General features: G+C 39.5%; 1 protein-coding gene across 1 annotated transcript in view; it reads right to left on the reverse strand.

Moving 5' to 3' along the window:
* Positions 1-24,056, reverse strand: part of LOC126341185 (small subunit processome component 20 homolog) — a 219,754-nt gene that overhangs the window by 80,139 nt on the left and 115,559 nt on the right. Inside the window, exons 24-27 of the mRNA XM_050001756.1 lie at positions 19,433-19,793; positions 12,112-12,367; positions 11,613-11,780; positions 10,432-10,872 (exon numbers count right to left, since the gene is read on the reverse strand). Of these exons, the coding sequence (XP_049857713.1) occupies positions 10,432-10,872; positions 11,613-11,780; positions 12,112-12,367; positions 19,433-19,793 (1,226 nt within the window). The remainder of the gene's footprint in view (positions 1-10,431; positions 10,873-11,612; positions 11,781-12,111; positions 12,368-19,432; positions 19,794-24,056) is intronic.

Below are 24,056 nucleotides of genomic sequence, written 5' to 3' on the forward strand. Positions count from 1 at the left end.
CGCTGTTCAAGTTATGTATTAACGATTGTTGGCAATAATAGTAGCAGCCACAGACTTCTCTCAGCAATAATAGTAGTAAGCACAGACTTATTTTGGGATGGTTTTGTTATGTATAATGAACTACAGTTCAAAAGAAAGTGCACAAGTACTGAGTCAGATCTTGATAAGATTTTAAATTGGTTCCAAGATTGGAAACTTGCTTTAAATGCTCCGAAAGGTACAATTGTACTTTTCACAAAATGAAAAGAATGTAGTACACTATGATTATAATATTAATGCGTCACAGGTGGAATTAGTAAACTCATACAGATACCTTGCTGCAAGACTCTGTACAGGTATAAAATGGTATGATCGTGTAGGCTCAGGCGTAAGTAAAGCAGATGGCAAACTGCAGTTCATTGGTAGAATACTAAGGAAATGCAATCAATCTATAAAGAGGCTGCATACAAAACCTCAAGTGACTAATCCTAGAATACTGTCAGGTGTGTGGGACTCATTCCAAATAAGACTAATATGGGACATCGAATGGATACGAAGAACGGCAGTATGAATGCTTAAAGGATTGTTCGACTCATGGTAGTGTCACAAAGAAGCTGAATGAACTAAACAGACAGACACTTCAAGACAGCTGAAACTATTCCATGAAAACCTCAATAACAAAATTTCTGGAACCACCTTTTGTGATGAATCTAGGGACACAGTACAGTTGCCTATATATCACTCCCACAGGCATTGCAAACACAAGATTGGACTAATTATAGCTTTGAAGCAACCATTTTTCATGATCCATATGAAAATGGAGTGGGAGAAAGTCCTAACAGCTAGTATAATGGAAAGTATTTTCAGTCATGCACTTCACATTGGTTTACAGAGTATAGATGTAGGTGTATAACATTGTGCAGCACTTAAATCTGGGTAAATTTCAGTTTCAATTTCCTCCCATATCATAGTTCCACCAGAGGTCGCAACTGGTGTTCTAGAAAACCATAGGCATAACCTCAAAATGACCAAGATGTTACGGCAAGTGAGGAGTAGAACCGAAGAGCTGCGATTATCAAAAGTCTTTGTGCTGGGCGTTCGCCCTCTGAAACAGTTCAATTCTTTGTGTACCAGCGATCAACCATTTGCAATATTGTGGCCAAGTATAATGCTTTGGTGAGGTCTGTGGGAAGGTTCCGCTACCCTGGTGAGGAAATCTCATTCAAGGAAACATGTCACAAACTGCAGCATTCATTGAAAAGGTTCAGGTGCTGATTTCAGAGGACCCAGATAAATTGCTGGGAATTGGCATCAGTACTGAAATTCAGCGAGCGAAGAGTGTGGTGGATGGCATAGGACAACTTCATATGATGTATTTAGTACAAAACTGGCTCTTGGAAAACGTTGACATGTTTTGGTCAAAGGAGTTCTAACCACCGTCTGCTTCATGTCTGCTGTGCAGCGAGCTACCTTAATTTAAGTATTAACTGTATTTTTCTTACTTGTCACTTCTTTTTCCGTGTGTTTTTGCTTTTAGGAAGCTTAAGTTGTCGACTGCTACTAATAGTGTTCCATAGATTTCGTGTTTGTTTTGAATACAGTCAGAGAGAGTCCCTTTAGTCAACCATAGTGCCAGTAGTGCTAGTGTTTGTTTTCAATACAGGTCAGAGACAGGTAGTGCTATTTTCATTGTTTTCTACAAGAAGTGGCTAGCAATCACAGTTTAGTCAATAATCAGCCGCCTTTAGTGAATTAGCAGTCTAGTTAAAAGTTGATTAAGTCTCTTCAGTAAATTGATTCCTTAGGATGGATAGGATGTGTGACTGCTGTGTATGGACGCAGGAGGAGCTGGCCACTCTTCGCGAACAGCTGAGCTTGTTGATGGCCGTGGTCAGCCGTCTACAGGCTGCTGCCTCGGAGTGTAGCGGCAGTGGGGAGTCTGGTGTGTCGCAAGGTACACCCCAGGTGTTACATGCTTCACCCACTGTCCCTGTTGTCGAGACATCTTCGCGGGTACCGGGCACGCTTAGGCCACCCTCTCCCCAAGAGGAGTGGCGGGTTCAGCGGCGTTCGCGGCGCACGAGGCGGAGGGTAAATGTGGAGGCTGGCCCTGTGGCATCGCCCCCTCTGCCTCTGAGTGAACATGTGGCTGCTCCTTCAGCAAGGTCCGAGCAGGCACACGGGGGGGAGGGGTTTATTAGTTATTGGGAGCTCCAACATTAGGCGGGTTATGGAGCCCCTTAGGGAAATAGCGGAAAGGTCGGGGAAGAGGGCCAGTGTTCACTCTGTCTGCTTGCCGGGAGTCTCATCCGAGATGTGGAGGAGGCCCTACCGGTGGCGATAGAGAGCACTGGGTGCACCCGACTGCAAATTGTTGCTCATGTCGGCACCAATGACTCCTGACGTCTGGGTTCAGAGGTCATCATCAGTTCGTACAGGCGGTTGGCGGAATTGGTGAAGGCGGAAAGCCTCGCTCGCAGGGTGGAATCAAAGCTAACTATTTGTAGTATCGTTCCCAGAACCGATCGTGGGTCTCTGGTTTGGAGCCGAGTGGAAGGCTTAAACCAGAGGCTCAGACGATTCTGCGGAGAGCTGGGGTGCAAATTTCTCGACCTCCGCTATCGGGTGGAGAAATGTAGGGTCCCCCTGAATAGGTCAGGCGTGCACTACACGCCGGAAGCGGCTACAAGGGTAGCGGAGTACATGTGGAGTGCACATGGGGGTTTTTCAGGTTAGAGAATTCCATCCCTAAGCCCGACAAGACACCTCCTGAGACGAGGCAAGGTAGGAATAGGCAAAATGCAACAGAGAATAACAATATTAATGTGCTAATAGTAAACTGCAGAAGCGTCTATAGAAAGGTTCCAGAACTGCTCTCATTAATAAACGTTCACAACGCCCATATAGTACTAGGGACAGAAAGTTGGCTGAAACCAGATGTAAACAGTAATGAAATCCTAAACTCAGATTGGAATGTATACAGCAGAGACAGGCTGGACAGTGAAGGGGGAGGCGTGTTTATAGCGATAAGAAATGCAATAGTATTGAAGGAAATTGACGGAGATCCGAAATGTGAAATGATTTAGGTGAAGGTCACGGTTAAAGCAGGCTCAGACATGGTAATTGGATGTGTCTATAGGCCCCCGGGCTCAGCAGCTGTTGTGGCTGAGCACCTGAAGAATAATTTGGAAAACATTTCGAGTAGATTTCCCCACCATGTTACAGTTCTGGGTGGAGATTTTAATTTGCCGGATATAGACTGGGAGACTCAAACGTTCATAATGAGTGGCAGGAACAAAGAATCCAGTGAAATTTTTTAAAGTGCTTTATCTGAAAACTACCTTGAGCAGTTAAACAGAGAACAGACTCGTGGCGATAACATATTACACCTTCTGGTGACAAACAGACCCGAACTATTTGCAACAGTTAATGCAGAACAGGGAATCAGCGATCATAAAGCAGTTACTGCATCGATGATTTCAGCCGTAAATAGAAATATTAAATAAAGTAGGAAGATTTTTCTGCTAAGCAAAAGTGACAAAAAGCAGATTACAGAGTACCTGATGGCTCAACACAAAAGTTTTGTCTCAAGTACAGATAGTGTTGAGGATCAGTGAACAAAGTTCAAAACCATCGTACAATATGCGTTAGATGAGTATGTGCCAAGCAGGATTGTATAAGATGGAAAAGAGCCACCGTGGTACAACAACTGAGTTAGAAAACTGCTGCGGAAGCAAAGAGAACTTCACAGCAAACATAAACATAGTCAAAGCCTTGCAGACAAACAAAAATTATGCGAAGCGAAATATAGTGTGAGGAGGGCTATGCGAGAGGCGTTCAATGAATTCGAAAGTAAAGTTCTATGTACTGACTCGGCAGAAAATCCTAAGAAATTTTGGTCTTATGTCAAAGCGGTAGGTGGATCAAAACAAAATGTCCAGACACTCTGTGACCAAAATGGTACTGAAACAGAGGCCGAAATACTAAATGTCTTTTTCCAAAGCTGTTTCACAGAGGAAGACTGCACTGTAGTTCCTTCTCTAGATTGTAGTACAGATGACAAAATTGTAGATATCGAAATAGACGACAGAGGGATTGAGAAACAATTAAAATCGCTCAAAAGAGGAAAGGCTGCTGGACCTGATGGGATACCAGTTCGATTTTACACAGAGTACGCGGAGGAACTTGCCCCCCTTCTTGCAGCAGTGTACCGTAGGTCTCTAGAAGAACGTAGCGTTCCAAAGGATTGGAAAAGGGCACAGGTCATCCCCGTTTTCAAGAAGGGACGTCAAACAGATGTGCAGAACTATAGAACTATATCTCTAACGTCGATCAGTTGTAGAATTTTGGAACACGTATTATGTTCGAGTATAATGACTTTTCTGGAGAGTAGCAATCTACTCTGTAGGAATCAGCATAGGTTTAGAAAAAGACAGTCATGTGAAACCCAGCTCGCGCTATTCGTCCACGAGACTCAGAGTGCCATAGAAACGGGTTCACAGGTAAATGCCGTGTTTCTTGGCTTCCGCAAGGCGTTCGATACAGTTCCCCACAGTCGTTTACTGAACAAAGTAAGAGCATATGGACTATCAGACCAATTGTGTGATTGGATTGAAGAGTTCCTAGATAACAGAACGCAGCATTTCATTCTCAATGGAGAGAAGTCTTCCGAAGTAAGAGTGATTTCAGGTGTGCCGCAGGGGAGTGTCATAGGACCGTTGCTATTCACAATACACCATATTTACTCGAATATAAGCCAATCCAAAAAAACCGCCTGTGGCTTAGAATCGAGTGCAAAGCAAGCGGAAGTTCTGAAAAATGTTGGTAGGTGCCGCCACAACTAACTTCTGCCGTCGAATATATGTAGCGCTACTCAGGCATGCTTTGTAGGCACGAAGATAAATGCTGGGGCCAAAACATCTGCGTCAGTAAATAAATTAAAAAAAAGGTGGAAGACGAGCTTTTTTCTCTCCGCCCCGAGTTTCAACCACTACATTTTCATACATTATCCAATGAAGTAAATACAAATTCTGTATTGTTCATCTTCGAATGTAGCAGAATTTCAATGTACTACGAAAATCCGACTGGCAAGACTGTTTGGGATGTTTGTCAATATGGCCAAATCTATGTTCTGAATTTTTTCCTACCTGTGAGAAGAGATGGTTGCTAATAGGAACGTGATGAAATGTGAATCACATACAGTATACTCTTCACCATAAGAATAATACGAACATAAACATTTTTCCATGTATTCTTTTGTGTCTGCTGCTATCACATTTAAATCCTGCCTGCCTAATAAACTAAGAAACTAGAGTGAGACAACAGCAAATGCGGAAGAATATACGTATCGTGTTATGTTTATATTCGAATTATTCTTATGCCTAATAGTGATACAGTCAGAAATGAAGCACGGCAACTGACTAGATTTTTAAATCTAAGATGACTCGAATTTCTGTGCAGTATTTGATGTACTAAAGAAGCGGCCGCAAAGATTTTCAAACGGAGAAAAATTTTCGCCTAACTCTCGTTCAGAACATGTTCTACCATACGCAGTCTATTATTTGGTTCTTATTGATCATTATCAAAGAAAGCAGCAGTGTAAGTAACAACAAATAGCAGTCTCTTGCTGTTGTTTCTCTAATGAGACGATTCCTCTTTTTTTAATTGTAAGCGGCGGTAGCGCGCACAAAAGCAAACCATGCCGCGAGTGGTGACAGGCCGTAAACACATACTATAAGAACGCGACAAACAATGCATGACACAGTACAGTAATGCATTTTCAGATTAGAGTGACGTAAACACCTATAACAAAGAAAACGACACTTATCAGATCAAAGCAAAATAAGCAATCGATTCAAACCAGACGAAGGACGTGAAAAAGGAAGGGTACCCGTATAAATACGGACGGAGCGCCTGACGCATAGCAAGGGTTACCTGGTAAAGCTTAACTGTTAAGCTAACGACTCGAACCAAACTACTGTAGGTGTATCGTCATTCATTCGACCTAAATTGTGTCTCATATTACAATGGATCCACTTTGTTTCGATTTGGAGGTGCGGCCTAAAACCTTTCTATCTCCTTGAATTTCGCGTCTCAAATTTCAGGTGCGGCTTAGATCTGGGAATTTTTTTTTCCTTTATTTCGAGTCTCATTTTTTAGGTGCGGCTTAGATTCAAGTAAATACGGTATATAAATGACCTGGTGGACGACATCGGAAGTTCACTGAGGCTTTTTGCAGCTGATGCTGTGGTGTATCGAGAGGTTGTAACAATGGAAAATTGTACTGAAATGCAGGAGGATCTGCAGCGAATTGACGCATGGTGCAGGGAATGGCAATTGAATCTCTATGTAGACAAGTGTAATGTGCTGCGAATACATAGAAAGATAGATCCCTTATCATTTGGCTACAAAATTGCACGTCAGCAACTGGAATCAGTTAATTCCATAAATTATCTGAGAGTAGGCATTAGGAGTGATTTAAAATAGAATGATCATATAAAGTTGATCGTCGGTAAAGCAGATGCCAGACTGAGATTCATTGGAAGAATTCTAAGGAAATGCAATCCAAAAACAAAGGAAGTAGGTTACAGTACACTTGTTTGCCCACTGCTTGAATACTGCTCAGCAGTGTGGGATCCGTACCAGATAGGGTAGATAGAAGAGATAGAGAAGATCCAGCGGAGAGCAATGCGCCTCATTACAGGATCATTTAGTAATCGCGAAAGTGTTACGGAGATGATAGATAAACTCCAGTGGAAGACTCTGCAGGAGAGACGCTCAGTAGCTCAGTACGGGCTTTTGTTAAAGTTTCCAGAACATACCTTCACCGAAGAGTCAAGCAGTAAATTGCTCCCTCCTACATATATCTCGCAGAGAGACCATGAGGATAAAATCAGAGAGATAGAGCCCACACAGAAGCATACCGACAATCCTCCTTTAAACGAATAATACGAGATTGGAATAGAAGGGAGAACCGATAGAGGTACTCAGGGTACCCTCCGCCACACATCGTCAGGTGGCTTGCGGAGTATGGATGTAGATGTAGACCTCTGAATAGCCCAGATTTGAATCCCCTTGACTACTATGTTTGCAGCATAGTTGAAAGAGTTACCAATAAGAAGAGGCAATCTAATGTTGCATCTCTATTCACAACTATTGATGCAGCATTCACAAATATGGACAGCACTGTTTTAAAGAGTGTGTGTGATTGCTTCAGGATAAGATTGATGGCAGTTATTGTGGCTGGAGGGGGTTACATCGAGTAATGTTACTCTTCAAAGATATCACTAGTTATATGTAAAGGGATTTTCATTTTCATTTGTATTTTGTTTCAAGAAATTTGCGTTAAGAAAAAGAAGTTTTCATTTGTCCGGATTTACGAGCCACACCCTGTAAAAGGGGGGGGGGGGGGGGATCACTGGGTTTTCATCAGGCACAGGGACAGGCTTTAGAAGTAAATTATAGTACTATAGACCACAAGCAAATTCTGAATGAAGTCATAAAATTGAGCAATGAGTATGGATGACTTTTCTGCCTGGGATTCATAGACTTTTAAGAAGCTTTTGACCCAGTTGGAACAATGTGTACTGACAGCCCTTGAGAAATAAGTCAATGAGGCCATCTAAGTGAATGTACCAAAGCGTACATAGGTCAATGTGGCAGTTTTTGTTATACTTCACCAGGATAATGACAAATTTAGAACTGACAGAAGAGTTATGCAGTCATCAGCAATACTATTCTCAGAACCCATAGGAGGAGTTTTCAGGTTGCTAAACTGGAAACACAAATAGAGAGAATATGTAAGTGGAATATACTTGATTCATCTTCACTTTGGTACTGACATTCTGATTGCCTCTAGTGCAGATAATAATCATCTAATGTATGAAATTAATATAAAATGTCTGAAAAAGTAGGAATAAAAATGAATAATAAAAACATAAAACAAGGTTCCATTTCGAATAATGGAATGATGTAAATACTGGAAATGTTTGAAGCTTTTTATGGAGCAAAATATAGTTTCCAGAAAGAAATAAAATAATCCAGTATATCACTAAGGCTTTGCAAATAACACACCTTAACACAACAGGAGTTTTATAAAAACAGTATAATATAAAATATTTTAGCACCGGATGAAGGAAGCAATGTATGTGTGATTTGCAATTTCTGTCCATTCAGATAGAAATTTTCATCAGCTACAAAATTAGTAATGCAACTTAAAAATGTATGACACCAGGTATAATCATTTTAGTTGTAAAAATGATGTGATATGAAATAGGCACCATTATCCTAACATAAGTACAAACATTTATGAATTGAGATTAATTGATTACAGAATAGAGATTTTGCTGAAGACTTGCATTATCAACACTTCACGGAAATTCCTGTATGGGAAAATAAACTGCTTGACAACTGTTAAGGAATAGAAACATTGTTGGATGGAAATAATCACAGACAATAATTTACAACATGGAACATAGTACATAAGTAATAGATGCACAGTGGTATACTTATAATGAAAAATGGTACAGATTTCACCACATGGGAAAGCAGAACAACAGACGTAAATAACTTTCTCCCAATATAAAAGTTGATATTGGATTATCAGTAAGGAATACATCCTCCTCAAGCATTAATGTACATTTTGCACCTGTTGTGCATGCTGGCTACCAAACTGTTAATGAGTCCTTGGGGGATATTATCCCACTGCTCTCCAAAGGTGGTTTTTAGTTCTTGCATGGCTCAGTGAGAATGTGCTCTTTAAGAAATATGTCTGCCAAAACCATCACATGCATGGTCCACAGGGTTTGGTCAGGGCAGTATGAAAGCCACTTCATAAGTTCAATATCTTCACTTTCCATTGTGTCAGAGACCACAGCAGTCCTGTGTGGATAGATACTGTCATCCACAAACAGAAAGTTGGGACCCACCGCACCCCTTAACAGATGGGCATGTTTCAGGTTAATCTCCTTGCAGTATCACCATGCTGCAATGGCACTGGTGTTTGGCTATTGTGCATAATGCCTGCCACCACCATAACACACAGACTATACTGATGACATTCATGAACATTCTGTGGCGATACATGTACCTCCCCCCCCCCCCCCCCCCCTCTTCGCACTAACTGGTGGTCAGAAACCTTGTTGTAGTGAAGCAGGATTTGTTGGCGACATCACTTTGTACCACTGCTGCTGACCCCAAACAACATAGTTCCCACAACAACAAACTTTCTTGACAATGGTGTGGCTGAAATGGGATGCATTTAACATGCTTCTGAGCATACAAACCAGCCTGATTTAATCACCACAAAATGGTACTGGGAGAGACACATGTATTGGTAGCAGTTGAAAGATCTGCAGCAATTTGGTGGTCCGTCTATAACCACTTCCACCTTCACTGGCCTTTTTTAATCCCATGAGGACACTTTTTGATGCATTCACTAGTGTGGCCACATTAGCGACATTTTGACTAGCTTTGAGCCATCAAACTGCTCATCCACAATCATAAGCACTAAAATGATGACTTGCAGACATGCTGCCATACCACATGGAATGTTTCACTAATTGGTTTCACAACAACCTTTGTCAAACACTACTGCATTAACTGTCAAATGCTTATGGAGCATGTGTGCTCAGGCTTTGGTGCAGTTAAAACTTCCTCCCATCTACATTTTCTTTTACTAAGATTGGTCGAGCGTTCCATAGCAATTGCTGAATGTTCCATGGCAACTGTCAGTTGTTTTGAAACAACAGTTGTCCCTGAGCAACTGACAGTTTTCCTTAGCAGATGACCATTGTTCTGTAGCAAGTGTCAGATGTTCCTTAGCAACTGCCAAGCAGTGTACATAAAACAAGGGAAAAGCAACCGCTTACCTACAGAGGACTTGTGTGTGGTGCACAGAAATGTATAATATTAAACAGTTAACATTAGCTTTTGAGCTCTTGCTCTTTTTCTAGTGAGAGTACTCATATTCCACACACAACCTCCCACATGTGCATGATCATGGCAGTAGTGTGTCTATGAATTTTTTTCCTGTATTTGACTTTAAGAAATGCTAAACTATGTTTTCCTTTTGCATGTAAAGGGCTCATATAATCCATATATGAGTTTTACATAAATTTAGTCAACACTGAAAAATTTTAGGCATAATACAAACAATGAAAGCTCAGGTTATGAAGTCATTTTTCTACAAAATACACATACACATTGATTTGGTGCTGTGATAGTAAGCTCTTGTTCATGTGGCCATCTACTTCCCAATACCTCCAGTACATATAAGTAATTATCTTTATTCAGTCCACTGTTTGGTAACTAATATACAAACCTTTATTTCACTAAAGAGAAATAATAAAAATATTGTCGAGTGTTATTTATGGAAAATGATATGTGTGAGCAGTTAACCAACATGGAAATATGATGAAATTTACTGTTGCAGATATTTAGAATATTAATTACCTTGACATGCTGAGATCTCAAACAGTCATGTAAAATAGAAACCATAGGATCCAAAAATTGCTTATAATATTGTGACTTCAGCCTCTCCTTTTTTAGGAGTATATGAAACAGTCTAAGACCAAACTCTACCAGCACGTGGGCATTAGCTTGTGATGAAGTCTTTGCTTTCACATTTGTAGCCCCAGACCGGCTTCTAGGTGCTTCAGGAATTAAAAATGAATCTGGTCTCTGAATTGATAATTTTTCTTTCTCAGTTTCAAAAATTTCTTCCTTCTTTAGCTCAGGTGACAGTTCAGGAATTGACTGTGATGTGACTCCATACACAAATATAATGAGAGATTCAGCAGAGACAAAATTATTTTCTGATAATCCTATTGCAACTTGTCGCAAGCACTCAGAAACCTTGTTCACAATTTTGTGGTTATGTGATTGAACCAATACCTGTAACAAAGTACATATATTTATAACCATGAAAAGAACCAAAAGTAACAAATGTGCACAACAGAGAACAAGAAAGTATTTTAACACTTTGGAGACCAGCCACTTAGAAGAATACTGGACCTAGTAAACTGGCCATTTATGCTGTTTTTTAAAGCATTACTGGCACATACATGATTGATGTATCTTCAAGAGTAATACTCAGTAAAAAAGGACCATGCTTCGACATTTATTTTTCATATTTACTTCAATTGTTTGACACATTACAATTTTAAAATAATCATGACATGAGGTATATTTATCTGCCCAAGGAAAAAGTGCTGGTTGAGTTATTGAGAAATTTCTTCCTCATGGGTTCCAAAATTTCTTGCTCACTCAACATATATGACACATTTGTCGCAGTCATGCAGAAAGCTGCAAAACTTAACAGGTACCCACACAGAATTACAATCAATGTGATCACATTGGCTCAGCCATCTACGATAGCACTCATCATGTCCGCTAAAGTCTCTTCCGAAATAATTCTAGAAATTGACAACAGAAGGTAGCATCAAACAAGGGGCAAGCTGTGAGACATCCTTACATTGTTCTCATATGAAAATGAGTCCTGCATCAAGAAAATTATAGTCTGACCTATATTTGGGTGTGAAGTCTTTCCAACACGAAACTGTAGCCTGAGCTATGCTTTGGCTTGGTGTCCACAGTGTTAAGAACATTTACATAACTAATGCAATCATGTTTACCTCTTTAAGGGGCAACAGCAGATCAGTGAGACATTTTTCACTTATACACTGTGACATAATATGAAACATGTCATAACTTTTAGTAGACTTCGCCTCGAAAAACCTTGCAGTAATCTGTGAAACAGATTTTTCCTCTGCAGAAGCTCCAAACAAATCCAATTTGCAAAGCTGGAAAAAAGAAAACCATTATTAGAGAAACAACAAACAGACTGGAAGTTAAATACAGATTATAAAGGTTGGAATATTCACTAAAGTACTACATGCTCCGAAGAAAAAAATGTCCTCATTAGTTTTACTATTGTGATTGACAATCTCTAAATGACATTGCTATGAATTCCGTAACTGTGAATGAATGATAAATATGTTAACTTATATTTACAGCTATGCTGGGTTTATATTATTATTATTTGATTTTTATTGTCATTAACTCTTCTGCAGACTATCTCAAGTAATGTTGTTAAAAATAAGGAGACGGAAGTTTAAAATTGATGCATAATACCTCAAGTATGGACTGAAGACAGTTATCTACATCGCCAGCCCGGAACATATCTTTCATTACAACAAGTACTGAATGAACAGTGTAAACAAGGACATGCACTTGAAATCCTTTTGTGAGAAGTGATGACATTTCAGATACTAAGATACTGAGGTAGGATGGTCCAAGTGTCACCATGATCTTCTGGAGAATTTCTCTTGCAACACGACGCACACTGTCCATACGAGACTTCAGGAAAGTGCACAGTCTCATAAAAATCCTGTACAACAATTATAAAAGTAAGTGTTACATTATTAAGAATACCACATATTGACATTTACTTAATTTTGTTATAGCTTTGGGAACATGATATTATTTCAAGTCTGAGACCTGGAACATGAACTAATTTTTCTATTGCTTAAATGGTGAATTAATTTAGTTACTAAAACTGCCACTAGGAAGGAAGAAGATTGTTGTTGGACCGCCTTGGTTCACTTCAAAGTTATAAATGATGGTAACCGACTAAATACAGGGACCTTTTTACTGGACATGAAGTACAGATAAAATGAATAAAACCAAAACAAGACGAAACTATTCAATTTTGTCTGCTGCTTTAAAAAAAAGTGTGTGTGTGTGTGTGTGTGTGTGTGTGTGTGTGTGTGTGTGTGTGTGTGAGAGAGAGAGAGAGAGAGAGAGAGAGAGAGAGAGAGAGAGAGATTACTAAAACATTACACCCAATTCTTCCTTCCTTCCTTCTTTCTCTAGGAGTAGGAGGAGGAGGAGATTCTCAACTGAAGCACTCACAAAAAGTTGTGATTACTACAAATTCCTGGAGAAAAGGTCATGGCATGCTGCATCAACCAACCAGTCAGACGAGGGGGAGAAGGAAAAAAGGGGTAATGATTATAAAGAATCCGCCTCGATTGCAAATAGAAATCCGATTTTGACCTACGTTTCGGCGCAGATAATCGTGCCTTCTTAGGAACAAACTAAAACTGCAAACTGCCTAAAGAGGCTTGGTCCAACATTAATACAGAATGCCCAGAAGTGCAAAAGAATCACATAAAATGTAAATTAACAGTACATGTGTAACATGTCAATAGCTGTACTTAGCTCAAATGTCAGAAGCGTGCTTCCTCACCCCAGCCAACGTTCGGTGGGCCGGGGGATCTCAGAGCTCTGAGAGTTTCTGATGTTTGAGCTAGGTGCAGCTGTTGACATGATACACACTACGCACATACCATTTATTTTACATTTTATGCGAGTCTTTTGCACTTTTGGGCATTCTGTATTAATATTGGACCATACCTCTTTAGGCAGTTTGCAGTTTCAGTTTGTTCCGAAGAAGGCGTGGTTATCCGTGCCGAAACCTAGATCAACATCCTGTCTCTATTTGCAATTGAGGCGGATTTTTTATAATCATTAAATTATTCATGATTGCTGATGCACTACAATGTTAAAGTTCTCAAAAAGGGGGTGTTGTTGCATAACCCATTAAGTGACAAAACTTCATTTGAAACCAAAAACAACAGACCAGATGACACGATTCACATTGGCAACACTTAAGGGAAAAGCATAAACCATTTACGTTATAGCATTCTGGTAATGTGAAACCATACACACACTGTATGATTACATAGGTAATCTGAAAATTACAGATGTCAGTAACTGACAGGTCGTGCAGTGCAAACCACCTCATAAATACTACAACATTAATCTACCATTGTTTGATTATCTCTGTATAAGCCAATAAGAGAACCAGTGAATATATCTACCAGTGTCTTACATGTATTAAAAATATATAAAAAACAAGAACGTTGGCGCCTGGGAGACTTCGATCATCATACAATTTCTAAATATGGAAAAGTCTAATTCTAGCTGAGTTCCAGACAGGTACAATGAAAAGACTGTTACACACTGAGTTTTCAGATAAAGTCTTCTTTAGAAAAGAAAAGGAAAAAAAAAAAAAAAAAAAAAACACACACACACACACACACACACACACACACACACACACACACACAAGCAAGCACATTGTACACTACATGACTGCTCTCTTCAGCTGCTACAGCCAGAATGCAATTCCAGCTCTTTGCCACAAGGATCATATCCCTGTGGATCAGGCCCACCAAGACTTGCCTAATCCAACCACCCAGCTTCTTTCTATTCCAGTCCTGTCACAGGCTTATTCTACCCCATCAGTGGGTGGGGCACCTGTGAAAGCAGCCACATCATATATCAGCTGTCTACCAGAATGTATGGGCACCGTCAAACTGTGGCCAAGAGCAAAGTGGACCACCCTGCGGCACAACAAGCAGCTGAACATAACATGCTTCATTTCAATGGTTGCTTCATAATCTGCGATATCTGGATCCCCTATCACCACTCTCTAACAATAGCACTGGTCTTTTCCTCCCTCTGCTGCTGTCCTTCAAACACTCCCCCCCCCCCCCCACCCTCCTTTCCACCATAGCTTGCTGATACCATGCCAGGCAACCTTGTCTGGCCACCATCTAGTCCCTGCACACTCTTCTCCCCATACCTCTACCCTGTTACCTCTCCCCTTCCCAACCCAATCCACACTGCTACTTCCACTCAACACCATTGCATTCTTTATTCAGCAGCCACAGAGAACAGTCATGTATGCATGAGGTGTGCTTGCTTGTGTGACTGTGTAAGTGTGCTTTTTTTTTTCTTTTGAAGGCGGCTTTGGCCAAAAGTTCAGTGTGTAACAGTCTTTACATTCTGCCTGCCTGCAACTCAATATGTCATGTTTATGGTTAGTAGCAATCTACTATTTTCACATTGTTTAATAAGAATGGTTACGTTTTTTTAAACGTCTAGGAAATGATTCATAATGCTCAGTAGAGAAAGAGGTCTAATGCACAATATGTGAAACAATATGGTTGGTTGAGCACAACTGGTGATTTGAAGAATTAACAGAAACATTCAAGACAGCACACATTAGATCTCAAATTATTTGTGTAGCTCTTTTCCTGAAATTTTTTCATGATAGTGACAGTCTATATTACCTAAATAAATAAATAAAAAGAAATAAAATCGAAAAATGTGGCAGCAATGTGCCTTTTATTTTGAAAGTGATGACAGAACAAAGAGCTGGGATTCATTTTAAAGTAACTTATAAATACAACAATGATTGTAACAAGCAATTTTTATGAGGTATGTGTTTTGTTCCTTAGACAGTAAAATTCTACTAAATCACACATTGCCCCGTGTCCTTAAAAAAAAAGCTTTAACTCAGAACACAAGACATGAGAGTGACTATGTCAAGTAACTGCAGCATATGGCAGAGTAATAGGAGTTGTCAGAAACAATGTAAGCATAATGACCACAGTCAATAGTTAAATATACTCCAAACTGAAGAGACAAACAACACATTTTGAGTTAACTATCTTTATGAAACAATGAACCAGCTCAAACCATCTGATATCTAAAACTTAATCAGCATAATATAGCCAGATGCTTAAGTTACAAGTGTGCGATAAAACACTAGCATCAAAGTCAAGACCACAACAAAAGTACTGAAGCACCTGTTACAAGCCAAATAGCCACAAAGTTACAGAAACTTGCTGGTAATTGAGTATTATGACATAAGAGCATTTCAGTACTGAAGATATGTTAGCAACTCACTTGTGTAACAGATGAAAAAGAAATATGAGAATTTGTTATATGGTGATAAGTTTGGCTTTAACAAAGGTAAAAGCACCAGAAAGGCCGTTCTGACATTGTGTTTGATAATGAAAGCAAGAAGTGTTCATACATTTTTCTCAACCTAGAAGAAAGATTGAACAACATTAAATGGTGCAACAAGTTTGAAATTGAGGTTGGATTCCATTGGAAATCACATGCTCAGCGACCGCAATATTAGTATTGTAAACAAGAAAATTGGCAGCATCGATTATAAGAGATTCAAAATCATTTATTACAGCAAAATGATTTCAGTCACCATCTTCAGCGAAAATATTAAAGTCTTGAAAACTCATGTAATAAATGCACATTCAAGTACTGTTTCTCATCTATTATAAAACATAATATTGTGGTGTTAAAAGTGAATGCAAGACAGATATAATTTAAAATATCATTAAAATCATAAAAAAAATCTCTCTCTATATAGTAGATACATAAGCTACTGAAGGAAATTCCAGATTGGCCTGAGTGGCTGTAGATAGCGATGTGTGGATGCTTATGTGAATGTCTCAGTGTATTGCTTTTCTGAAGAAGGCTTTGGCTGAAACCTCTTGCATACAATCTTTTCATCATGCCTGTCTGCAACTTGCAGCTCAACGAGTCTCTTTCAAGATATATAATCAGTTTAGTAAGTGACAGATGCAAAATGCTAATGCAAATTCTTTACAGACGAATGGAAACTCTGGTAGAAGCCGACCTTGGGGAAGATCAGTTTGGATTCCGTAGAAATATTGGAACACATGAGGCAATACTGACCCTACGACTTATCTTAGAAGCTAGGTTAAGGAGAGGCAAACCTACATTTCTAGCATTGTAGATTTAGAGAAAGTTTTTGAAAATGTTGACTGGAATACTCTCTTTCAAATTCTGAAGGTAGTAGGGGTAAAATACAGGGAGCGAAAGGCTATTTACAATTTGTACAAAAACCAGATGGCAGTTGTAAGAATCGAGGGACATGAAAGGGAAGCAGTGGTTGAGAAGGGAGTAAGACAGGGGTGTAACCTCTCCCCGATGTTATTCAATCTGTATATTGAGCAAGCAGTGAAGGAAACAAAAGAAAAATTCGGAGTAGGTATTAAAATCCATGGAGAAGGAATAAAAACTTTGAGATTAGCCGATGACATTGTAATTCTGTCAGAGACAGCAAAGGACCTGGAAGAGCAGCTGAACGGAATGGATAGTGTGTTGAAAGAAGGACATAAGATGAACATCAACAAAAGCAAAACGAGAATGATGGAATGTAGTTGAATTAAGTCGGGTGATGCTGAGGGAATAAGATTAGGAAATGAGACACTTATAGTGGTAAAGGAGTTTTGCTATTTGGGGAGCAAAATAACTGATGATGGTCGAAGTAGAGAGGATATCAAATGTAGACTGGCAATGACAAGGAAAGTGTTTCTGAAAGAGAGAAATTTGTTAACATCGAGTATAGATTGAAGTGTCAGGAAGCCGTTTCTGAAAGTATTTGTATGGAGTGTAGCCATGTATGGAAGTGAAACATGGACGATAACTAGTTTGGACAAGAAGAGAATAAAAGCTTTTGAAATGTGGTGCTACAGAAGACTGCTGAAGATTAGGTGGGTAGATCATATAACTAATGAGGAGAAACTGAATAGGATTGGGGAGAAGAGAAGTTTGTGGCACAAGACAAGAAGAAGGGATCGGTTGGTAGGACATGTTCTGAGGCATCACGGGATCACCACTTTAGCATTGGACGGCAGCTTGGAGGGTAAAAATCGTAGAGGAAGACCAAGAGATGAATACACTAAACAGATACAGAAGGATATACGTTGCAGTATGTACTGGCAGATGAAGAAGCTTGCACAGGATAGAGTAGCATGGAGAGCTGCATCAAACCAGTCTCAGGACTGAAGACCACAACAACAACCTGAAACATCAGTACTATAAAATCTAAACCATCTCTTAGTCCTTTTTTTTCAAACTTAGAGAGAGAGAGAGAGAGAGAGAGAGAGAGAGAGAGAGAGAGATTGGGAGGGAAGGAGGAGGGAGTGGGAGGTGTGTTATATTTGGTCCTGGCAGAAGCAGCAGTCTGGACTCTCAAGGCAGAATTCTGGAAACCCTGCTCTCTCTCCATTGGGCCTCAATACCTCAACTACTGTGCCAATTCAATTAGTCATTTCTGTCAACTGCAGCCATTGTATCATTATGGAGGTAACACTCAAAATCATAATTGTTCCAACAGCTGTATTTATTAGTGAAACCTAAAATTTTGCATTCATTATGATCAAACAGTTGAATGTTTTCCAGCAGAATCACTGACATTTTAAACCAAGACATTATACGAAATGCAGAGGTACAATCAAGGCATAGATCAAAATATTTCTCTGCAAAAGTGACAGGGTGCCAGATGCAACTAGTGAGACACAACCAACACTAGCCTGAATGTTGGATACTACTTGGGAAGGAATTGAGGAGGGCAGGGCAAAGGGATCAGAAAAGAAGTGTCAAGTATAACTGTTTAAACAGTTTCTCAGAAATTTGTTACTTCCTGTCATGATAAGCCTGCATACAAGCCTGTAATAAAGGCAAATGGTCAGGACTTGCTGCACAGCGGTTTTTTGCATTGGACCATATGATGGTGATGACTACAGACAGCAACATTAAATCAGAATAAAAAATTATACCTTCTCTGCTTCCTGCATGTTGTATATGGTACATGGAACTGGTGACTTATCTGCATACAGAAACCATCTAATGTCAAAGATATCAGCACCAATACTTTTGCTCACCTTTCACAAGGTGTCATTACCAACTGCAACAAGTTCGAGTGCTCTGTGTCGCCAATTGTATATAACAGAAATTTTATAGGGATAAACAAGTTTTCTACAAGTGGAACTAAAGAGAATAGACAATATCTACTGCCTTTGGATGTAAAATAGAATGACACTAAGGGTCATACTAGCAAGTACTACCTTGGCTAGGAATTTACACTGATACATTTATCGCACACAATGCACAAGCAGAGAGAGACAGTTTCAGAAGCTGAACAATATTCACCACTACTCTATTTTGTTCTTATTTGGCACTGAAAACTTCCTTATATGGCAAGTAGTGATCTGTCATTGTACCAATAAAATATCTTCCACCAAAAATTTTCCATTATTGTAAATATTTCTTGTTAGTCCTTCAATATGATACTGGAAAGTCATAGGTGGAATACACACAGAAGCAGAAGCATGGGGAAAACCACACACCCTATGGTTGACAGTGTGCTCAACAAATATGTAAGTTGTTAATAGGCTTTGGTGATGCCTTTTCTCTGAACTAGGAATTGACACACACACACACACACACACACACACACACGGAAGGGGGAAGAGGTGATCTAATGGCTTATTTGACAGGTAGAAAGGAGAATGACAATAACACTGAGCAATTCCAGTTTTTTGTTTCTTCTTGTCTAGAGCACTGGTAAAACTGATAATGTTAATTGTAGAGTATAATGTTTATTTATACTCAAATTCTTTATGTAACTCTGAAGCTCAAATTTTACTTCACAACTATGGCCATTGATATGAAAAGTTGCGAAAACTACAAGTAACTGGAATCACAAATAAATCTATTATTCTAACTTCCATACTATGCAAACAAATACAAGCCTTACTATAGTAAATACCCTGGTAAATGTTGGTCAAGCACATGTTGAGGAAGTTTCTGCAGAAGTTTGACAGATGCCAAGGCTACTGGAACACGTAAGACGTCCTCCTCATCTTGGTCTGGACCAGTTTGTCGTCGATTTAGTTTATGTAAAGTATCTGCTACTGATCGCTGCCCAATTGTCCGTTGTAACTGTGGAAGCAGGCTGTTGGTAATTGTGCTGATCACTCGTGATGCTGCTGACTTGGGAAGTTTTGCTTCTTGGTCGACAGCAAATGTCTTATTTTCAGGAATTCCAGTTCCAAGTTCCATCTGTTCATTTTCACAACTATCCAGCAATGTATCCAAGTCCTTCTCCATTACAACTTCATCCGTTTTCTCTGTAATTGGAAAAATTTCACCAATTCTTTTAAAATGTAATAATTTGCATATGAAAGTAAAACATGTTATATTCACATGTAATATAAGAAAAACCTAAGGTACAGATCAGGGGGATAAGAGAGATATCAAAAACAAATGGAAGCATGTTCAAAATAGTAAAAATTAAACTTCTCAATCCCAAATAACTTCAAGGAAAAAAAAAACTACTCTCTTATCCATGACTCACTGGCTAGCTCTTAGACTTGACCAAACAATTTCTTAAAAACTAGGAGATTATTGAGGTCCTGTTTACACGTACTCACAGCATGGCAGCTATAGAAGTTTCACTCACATTATTACTATTTTTTACGAACTGAATTTAGACTGTGATCTGACTCTGAATTTTAATAAATCATTTAAACAATTTTAGCAACCAGCTCTAAGCTAAAGTCTCTCTTTTTTAATTTCAACATTATCTGATGTATTTTCAGTGAGAACGGCACTCAAGTTTTGGAACTCATTTATTTGTTTTTGCATCTTGTTACTAACTATCAGTTCATTAATGTTCCACTGATGTCTTCCCATTCTTTCTGAATGGTGATAAGGCAACCAAATGTAGAGGTGGCACAGGACCTGTGCAGCTCTCTTCAATTCATTATGAAGATATCATCTGCATAGAGCAAATACACAGTCCTGTCACATTAATTTGGTCACGTGTGAAAAGCTTGAAAAATCACCTTTTGCAGTGCAGACATGCAGGAAAAATGTCAGTGAGGTTCTGGAAGGTATGTCAGGGATGTGGAGCTATGCCAACTCCAGTGCCATTGTCAGCTGCAATAGGTTTCTCCGTTGAGAATACATGGTGCAAACAACCTGACTGAGGGGTGCCCACAGACGGTCACCTGGGTTTAAATCTGGGGAGTTTGGCCACCAGCAGAATACGGTAAACTCAACCTCATGCGCTTCAAACCAAGCACGTACACTTCGAGTTGTATGACATGTTGCATTGTCATGCTGGTAGATGCTATTTTGACGAGGAAAAAAACAAACTGTACATAGGGGTGGGCATGGTCCCCAAGGATTGACACATATTTGTTTCCATAATAGTGATATCACCTAGGGAATGCCTTGAAAGCATTCCCCAACCATAACACTCCCTTAGGATTGGACCCTTCTGATGATTGTTGCAGAACCATACATGCCAATGCCTATTTGCCCAGTGTAGCACAAATGTGATTCACCTGAAAAGATCATCTGACACTACTCAATGGACATGCAAATTCCAGCCTTTGTTGCCAAAGAACAGCAGTCAGCATGGGTGAATCAACCAGGTGCCTGTTGTCGAGACCCATATGCACCAACATTAGCTGAACGGTCATTAAGGAGACACTCTTGGTAGCCTCCTTGGTTTATGTGGGTCGTCAGTTGCTCAACAGTTGCACATCTAGTTGCCCGTACACATCTCCACGTCTGTTGTTCACACCTGGCATCCGTGACCCATGGTACACTACAGTTGCCACAATGTTGGTTTTGTATAGCATCATTTTGCATGCACAGTATATTTTAACCATGGTGGCAAGCAAACAGTTTCCAAGCTTAGCCATTTTGAAAATGCTTCCACCCTTAGCCCGAAAGTCAATGATCATGTCCTTTTGGATATTACATAAATCACTCTGTTTCTGCACTGCAACAACTGCAGTTTGCTGTGTCTTCTCAACAGGCTAAACATATCCTCTACTGCTAGTGCTGCCATTTGCAGTCTGTGTGTGATTATTGCATGTTGATGCCAAACGTAGGCGGCAGTCACATTAATGTGAATAGATTGTGTATGCACAGTACATTTTTGTGTTTATTTAAACGCATGAAATTTATTTTCATGAAAGTCTCTCATGACCTTCTCAATTGCTACATTAGACTTCTTGCCTTAACTCTGTGACCATCTAGAAACTTTTAATCACTTTATTGCTTAATTTTCCTCAGCCTCTCTCTCTATCTTATTTCAATAAATCACAGAAAGGAAGAAAATTTACACTGCAGCTACTACTTATAAGTATTTTGCAGACTGATTTTAGAGCATTCTATCAGTACAGTTCAAATACTCATACAACTGTGATTTTGTGTCTGAGCTTGTATAGCTGAAGAGGTGGTGGTGTCAACTCAGCTCCGGATCTACATCATTTCTGAACCAGGGCAAAAACTCGATAGTGACAGCCCCCCCTCCATCCTTGAGCATTTGAAACAGGACATCAGAAATTTTTCCAAAATTGATTTTTCAAAAATATGTTCATTTTGTAGTGCATATCTTTTTGAGAGAAGTTTGATACACAAAAGTTTGAGGAAATGTAAAATATATTATTTGGTCTTAAGTGAACCAATGTGCAGTGCACCTTGCCCCTTCTTCTATCAAATGTGGCTGTGTTTCACTCTGTCGAATTCAAATTTGTTTGTGGTAAGAGTCTATGAGACCAAACTACTGAGGTAATCGGTCCTTGAGCTTATACACTAATTAAACTAACTTAGGCTAAGGACAATACGCACACCCATGTCCAAGGGAGGACTCGAACCTCCGATGGAGGCAGCCGCATGGACTGTGACAAGTCGCCTCGGACCATGTGGCTACCCCGCGTGGCCTTGTTGAATTCAAACATGTATATTTTATAATGGAAGCCATGAAACCTATATTCAAGACAGCAGAAATGAAAATGTCCTGTGGACCCACTCCTGCTTCCTGTCAGCCAGTCATTTGTCCTACCCACTGTTAACAAAAACTCACAATTAATAGTGGGTAGAATTATTTGTAACAGGGAGGATTAGAACTCTTCAGAAAATTTGCTCTCTTTATTGCCTATAAGCTAATAACTTTCTCTTTTGTGTGGCATAAAATTATAGGAAACATAAAACCAGTACAGGCAACAATCAAGTAAGACAGTACACGTTTCTTCACAGGCTGCAGCTTTTTTACTCTCTAATCTCACTACACCTTTACACAGTTTGCTTTCCTTTCTGTCAAATAATCTATTACATCATTAAAGTTCATCAAACGTTTTGCTGCATGAAATATCAAAATATCACTGTCTAACACCAAAAAAGCTGTTAATATTACTAAAGACTGGATTGGTTTGTCGATTTGATTATGTCTACTTTGTCACCGCCTGCCAAATAATATGAAATACGCATTTATAATATTGCAGCAATTGTAACACATGACAAATAAGCAAGGCTGTTTTGGTACAAGTGGTCATTTTTATCTACGTCATTTACATAAATGACAATGGCCTTGCCGTAGTGGTAACACCAGTTACCGTCAGATCACAGAAGTTAAGTGCTGTTGGGCTGGGCTAGCACTTGGATGGGTGACCATCTGGTCTGCCGAATGCTGTGGGCAAGCGAGGTTCACTCAGCCCTTGTTAGGCAAACTGAGGAGCTCCTTGATTAAAAGTAGCAGCTCCAGTCTCGTAAACTGACAATGGCCAGGAGAGCGGTGTGCTGACCACATGCCCCTCCATATCTGCATCCAGTGACATCTGCAGGCCGAGGATGAGACGGCAGCTGGTGAGTACTGTTGGGCCTTTCAAGGCCTGTTCAGATGGAGTTTAGTTCATTTACATAAATAATACGACAGAATATAATTCATGAAGTCCCAATGTCAAATTCCTATTAGGCCAACTACAAGCAAATAGTTTTACGTTAGGAAACAGTTTCACGTTGCATTCATACACTCCAGTTTCTCAAGAATAACGTCGAAAAGTAGTAATACGAGATTCATGTATAAATTTGGAATCATCATATTCTTCCATATCATTTTTGTGTGATGTCCCTATTTCTTCTCCCTCTTCGTTCTAACAAACAATCTTGTCATCAACAATTGTGCAACTATTCCTGTGATATCAAAATTCCATTTTCTTGGATACACCAAGAAGATTGATATGTGGTCTTTGTTACTCATTATTCATGTTAGTTGTTTCTTTCCACACTGGTAGTCTGAATCTAAGGAATTAGCTAATAATTATAATAATGCTCATCATTTGCACACCCAGTTAATCACAGAAACAAACAGCATCTGGCATTCACCCGTTTGGGATTATTTGGCTCAGCTCATATAGCCCCACACCCTTTTGTCTGCGGGAAAGTTTTATATTTCTTGGTGTGATGGGAATTCCCCTGGCAGAGACATCATGTATACTATGGACACATCCAAAAATCATCTTAGAATGTGTTCAAAAACTGGCAGTGATCTGTCTCAAAATCATATGAATAATTGATGTTAGACACTTGGTGAAACA

This window comes from Schistocerca gregaria, chromosome 1 (assembly GCF_023897955.1).
Source record: "Schistocerca gregaria isolate iqSchGreg1 chromosome 1, iqSchGreg1.2, whole genome shotgun sequence".
NCBI classification, from domain to species: Eukaryota; Metazoa; Arthropoda; class Insecta; order Orthoptera; family Acrididae; genus Schistocerca; species Schistocerca gregaria.